This window comes from Manacus candei, unplaced genomic scaffold (assembly GCF_025592945.1).
Source record: "Manacus candei isolate 608988 ecotype Guabito, Panama unplaced genomic scaffold, ASM2559294v1 h1tg000008l, whole genome shotgun sequence".
Classification (NCBI taxonomy): domain Eukaryota; kingdom Metazoa; phylum Chordata; class Aves; order Passeriformes; family Pipridae; genus Manacus; species Manacus candei.
The window spans coordinates 2,934,355-2,940,354 of NW_026138056.1; the positions used below are offsets into that span (position 1 = coordinate 2,934,355).

General features: G+C 33.5%; 1 protein-coding gene across 3 annotated transcripts in view; it reads left to right on the top strand.

Moving 5' to 3' along the window:
- The window catches only part of CDH19 (cadherin 19), a 113,596-nt gene extending 111,549 nt beyond the window's left edge, over positions 1-2,047 (top strand). For all 3 annotated transcript variants that reach the window (XM_051773420.1, XM_051773411.1, XM_051773444.1), the window contains one exon: positions 652-2,047. In XM_051773420.1, coding sequence (XP_051629380.1) covers positions 652-1,142 — 491 coding nt within the window. In that variant the 3' untranslated portion in view covers positions 1,143-2,047. The remainder of the gene's footprint in view (positions 1-651) is intronic.
- The last annotated feature ends 3,953 nt before the right edge of the window (positions 2,048-6,000 follow it).

The following is a 6,000-nucleotide window of genomic DNA, read 5'->3' on the forward strand; positions in this document are numbered from 1 at the left end:
ATTCATTTAAAAATCAAATTAGATAGGATTAAAAAATAATACTTTAAAATAAAATTTAAGAAACTTTCACATATGAAAGAAATGAGATCATCTCATTCATAGACCTTGACAATAAAATGATACAATTTAGTGAGAGTCTGCAAATCAGCATAACAGAAATAGTTAGACTGCATTCTACATAGTCTGTGAAACTGAATGATTCAACTAGATGAGGAGGATATCTTACTCACTGTTTCATTTTTCATTTGATCTTCCCAGGGCTTTGATCAGAGAGACAGTGAGAGATTAAGAATTTAAATTCTGAATATGAAATGGATATATTACGTAATAAAAAAGCATTTTCAAAAAACATAACCAGTGTTTCCATCAGTTCCAAACTTGCATCTATGAAAAGAACTGCTCCATTTCATTCAACTATTTTAGAAGTCCCTTTGTAACCATTTTCCCAACACACCCATTGCTCATCTCAAAACCATAAAATCCATAAAAATTACAGCTCTATAAATTTACTAAGGGAGCTTCGCTTTACAACAGAACTGATATTAAGAAAAGTTACCATTTAAGTCTTTACAAGCATATTCAAATTCTCTGGTTCTCTTTATCTATTTAATTTTTCCTTTTGCTCTTCTCTTCTTTTTTATTTTTGGTCAGTGTTCTTTTTGGCAATTGTAACCATAAGGCAGCAGAAAAAGAAGTCTCCCTTTTCAGAGAAGATGGAAGAATTCAGAGAGAACATTGTCAGCTATGATGATGAAGGAGGTGGTGAGGAGGACACAGAAGCCTTTGATATTTCAGCATTGAGGACACGGACTGTCATGCGAACACACAAACCTCGGAGGAAGGTCACATCCGAAATCCACAGCCTCTACAGACAGTCTCTGCAGGTTGGCCCTGACAGCGCAATCTTCAGGCAATTCATTTCAGAAAAGCTTGAAGAAGCAAATACAGATCCTACTGTTCCTCCATATGACTCACTTCAGACCTATGCATTTGAGGGGACTGGGTCCTTGGCAGGATCCCTCAGCTCGTTAGGTTCAAACATGTCAGATGCAGATCAGAGTTATGACTACCTTGCAGACTGGGGACCTCACTTTAAACAGCTCGCAGGCATGTACACCTCCCATAGAAGTGTGGGGGATTAGGTACCCTTTGGTTGGTTCTTTTATTTTCCCAAATCTCAGCAACAAAAAACTGCTGTGGATTTTTAAAAAGGAGATCACCGCCCATTTAAGCATGACAAATAAGAGCCAAAGGGTTTTAGTACAGAAAGTCTTGGATGTAGAAATCTCTTGAAAAAACACACCAGGTGTGTCATGACGTGAGGAGATGGAGCCTGCTGTTTGAAAACCTTGTGGTTATTTAAGTGCTTGAATGCAAACTGTGCTGCTTTGGATATCTAGGTCTTCTTCTGCATATTGAAAACTTGGGTCTTGCATGTACAAAAGGAGGAATAGAAGCCATAAATGGATGCTGCAAACATTCTATCATCCATAAGCTTTAAACTGTTTCCAAAGTTAAGACAGACTTTTGCTGTTGCAGTTGAATACATTCATTAACCAAAGTTAAACATGCATATTTGTATAATGCTTCATTATAGAAATATACTTGTGTGAAAAGGTAGACCCTAGATATTCTAATACAGTTTTCAGAAGTGTTCACAGAGTCATCTATTTATTGTTCTTAAGATGATAAAACTAAAACAAACGTCTTTTCCTATCAGTGTAAAAATAAAGACCTATTACAACATCAGCAAGTATTTGCTGCCATTTTAGATTTTAATGAAACTGTTGGAAGATGTGTAAACCAATACTTAATTCAGTAAATAAGATAGAAAAAAGAATCAATATTTAACTTAAATACTGCGATCGACCACATATTATATATTACTGTACTTAGAACAAAATGCTGTCCAAATAGAGGCATTTTTCCTTTTATTAAGAGTTTAAAGGATGAACTGATTTACCAGCACAGATTTATTTTTTTATTATGGAATATAAAATTAGCTGCAGTAGTCAGTTTTATTATAACAATATTAAGAATCTTTAAAATGCTAAACTGATGGTTATAAAATTTTATGTATGACATTAGATAATAAGATAATAAAAGTGCTTTAATGTTAATCCACTTTGAAAATGATCCTGAATTATTCTGCGAGTCTCAAGTAAGATTTCAAAATTAAATTCCCACTGTGTTTTTTCCAAACATTCCATAATGAATATAAAGCTGTCACAGAATATATCTTTACTCTTATTTTTACCACTACCCAGCAGCAATTTTGGAACTGAGGTCATCAAAAGTTTTCAAAATGGTCTGTCTAGAGAAAGCAACCCATCTGTTTTTTATTTACCTCTCATTCATCAGGTACTCATTTTACAGAAATTACATCATGTAATCAACTGATTCAATCAGCTAAAGGCTGGCATCAGGATAAAGAAAATTATGCAACATATTTCTTTCTGCTTTCCGTTTTTTGTTGTTTTTAAGTAAGATTTTAGGTAAGTTCAACCGAATTACAGAGAGCCATGAAAGTTTATACAAGGAAAAAACAAATGAACAAACCTCAAACAAACAAACAAACAAAGGCGTGCAACATACAAGCTCTGCAATGTTTCCTACAGTTGCTCATCACTGAAGAAAACCAAGGCATGTAGGCTAAATGGAAAGGTGCCACTGCAGTTTAAATTCCTGGTAGATAAAAATAAAACATGTGGAGGAGTTTGAAAATCAGGAGAGATTTCCAGTGTGAGGTCTGGTAAGGACAGAAACATTATTCATTATATTCACAGCTAGAAAAATATGGAATGGGGAGTGGGGGGTAGAGTGGCCATCCAACCAGGTGCGGATGAAGCAGCACCTGCTTCATAAAAAAAAATGGTTCTTTCCAGTCTCATGCTGGGATGCCAATATGGATAAACAGCTACAAAACAGCTTTAAAAGCTTCACAAGTAAAAATACTGTATTAATGACTCTAACCTTTTACTCCAATGGCCCTCAAACAGATGTGGCAAAATAACTTTTATTTAAGATTGTACATATTAGTAATTTGCTCCATGAGGAGGAATAGAGAGAGAGAGAACAACTATACATGCACTGGTTGTTGGAAATAGTGAAAACTACAGTTTTAGGATTAGGTCTATAGATTTATGTGTGTTATACTCTAAACAAATCCTCATTCCACAGATGGTCCCAGTGGAATTAAGAGAATTCCTCATGCTTTCAGGTTGTATTTAGTATAAAAAGGATAACAGTGTCTGATCCTTTCTCAATCCAGAGATTTTGTCCATTTGTGTGGGGAAATAGCCTTGAAGACTCAACCATATTTGCCTTTAAAATTTTCCCTTTTTCCCATAAGGTACTTTAACAACAAATAATTTTTGTAACAGGTGCTTACCACGACCACGCAATTTTTGCAACCAATGCATGGCATTGTCAGTAATTTATATATGAAAGAGAATAATGGCCTACAATGGATCTTACATGACCTTTAACCATAAAAGCTTAAAATTGTGTTTGCATAACAGAGAAAGGGCATGTTTTGCTCTGAAACAAATTTTTCCTAGCTGTTACTGGACCACATAATATTAGATTCATGGTATTCAATCTAAGTCAAACCTGTCAATTTATTTCCACATGTGAGAAAAGAACCACTGAATTGACCTAGTAATTTCATACTTCTTTTCATTTAGTTGAACAATGTCTACAAAAAGGTTTTGTAGAATTTTCTTCTTTTTTTGAAGGAAGTAAACATTCTGAGGAAGCAAAAATTAATCACATAAAGACATCACAATAATGAATAACATGAAATTAATAAAAGATAAGTTATAAGTCAGAGTTCTTGATGATGAAATCTATTAAACTGTGCAATGGTTTTCCCAATAGAATCCTCCACTACCTTTATCTTTAAAAAAATTAGTAGCTGGAATTCACTATGTCAACGGCTGACATGAAGAGTGCAAGTATGGTACCAGATGGTAAATAAATATTCAGCTGTTCATGATCCGCCCAAGGGAATACAAGGAAGACTTATTGACTGGTCAAAGGAAGTATGATAATACACACTGCTTTTCTGTGTTAATGCTTTGAAGAGATTTTTCTGGCTTTCTGTTTCAGCCTCACTCCAACGGAATCAGTGTTGTTTTATTGGTTTTATATATTTAAAACCCAAGGAAATTAAAACTATGCATATACTAATAAATACTCAACATTGAGATGTTTGAAGTTAAAAAAAAGCAAAAATCATTTGATAACGTATTGCAGCTTCAGACTCATTTTTCTGCTGAGGAAAATATATTTTGTTTATCAATTCGACAAAAATAAAAAGTTTCAACTTGGTTTTCATTATATATATCCTGATGCAGGTGTTTTACTGTCATAACACTGAGAAGAAATCCTCCATACCACTGAGGATAGTCTTAGTCTTTAATTCGCATAATTTTCCTACTGCATTTTCTCACAGGTATTCTCATTACACTCATAGCTTTGCTTTCAAAATTTACATTGGAAGTCTGGTTACTGTAACACTCATTCTTAGTTGTATGGGGTAACCCTATCAGATGAGAGCAAAATTTGTTCAAAAGACAGTGCGCATTCTATGTTTCAAAGTCAGATCTAATATATGCTCTCTAAGGAGCAGAAGTTGAAGAAGATTATGTGATTTTATGTTCTGGCAAAGAATACATTTTATCCTTGATCCAGGCTATGAACAAATAGAAGTTATATGTATAACAAGTCAGTATTTATTAGTAAGATCTGTAGCATTTCTCCACCAGAAAATTGGTAAACCTCTATTTTATAAAGAAAAACAGAGTAAACGGATATTTATTAAAAAAAGACACATTTTACAACAGTAATTTGAATGGTTTCATATTTGTTTGGAAAAAGAGAAATTCTTCATTTAAGGGTCTATACCAGCCTTATATACAGACTTCAAGGAACAGTGACATATAAGTGCAATGCACAGAAGGATAAAACATGCATAGAGAGAGACTACTTAGATCAGTATGAAACATTTTACTCACAGCAAATAGATAATAGCATTAGTCAGAAACACACATAAGACTCAACAGGATATCTGCCAGTAAAGGCAGTTAGATATATGGCATTAAGAACAAATATTAATAAATAAATTAATTTTCACAAAACTCTCAAATAGCAGAAACTGGAAGAGGATATCAAAAGTTCTTGATTCCCCATACATTTTAATTGTGATTTAGCTAATCCTTTCATAATATTAAAGTTTACAATTTAGGTAATACTCCACATATGGAGGTTCAAGTAGATTTTGTTTGTAGAGAGACAATAAAATCTGCATACATATATATGAGCAAAACAATACAACAGAAGTTGTTGGATTAAATCTTAAAGGGATGCAAACCTCCCCACAGATACATGAAGCATTCCTTCTGACATTGTTATGGGTAAATTAGGTTCTGTCATCAGAAATTCCAATGAAAAGGGAGTTTACAAAGGGTATCTTGGACAAATATTTTAGTAGCTTAAGAGGTGAAAAAAGAATTTTTTATATACTGATTCTGTAAATTGGACTTACAAATGTCAAAAATATTCCCCATTTTTAATAGTGAGGACACCTGAGATATGTGCAAGAACCTGGATGTCCTGGAAGAAAGAATAGAAAATGGATAAAATGTAATGACAGAAATAAAGATCACCCACTCTGGAAACAGTACTTAAAAAAAATCCGTTATTATACTGGGTACTTATTCAGAAGAGTAATTAAACAGGACAAGGATGTTCTAGCTTCTAAAATAACTATAAAATGACAACAACCTTCAATCCAGACAAAAAAAAAAATCAAATATGAACCGAAGTTGTACAATGCAATAGAAAAAATAAAATGTTGACCATGAAATTAAATTAGTATTAGACTACCTAACTGTTTAATTATTTGACAGCCCATTCTCTTTCATCACTCTGACCACCCACACAAGTATTGTTTCTGAAATTTACGCATTCACTTAAAGCAAAGTAAGCCAAAGGTAC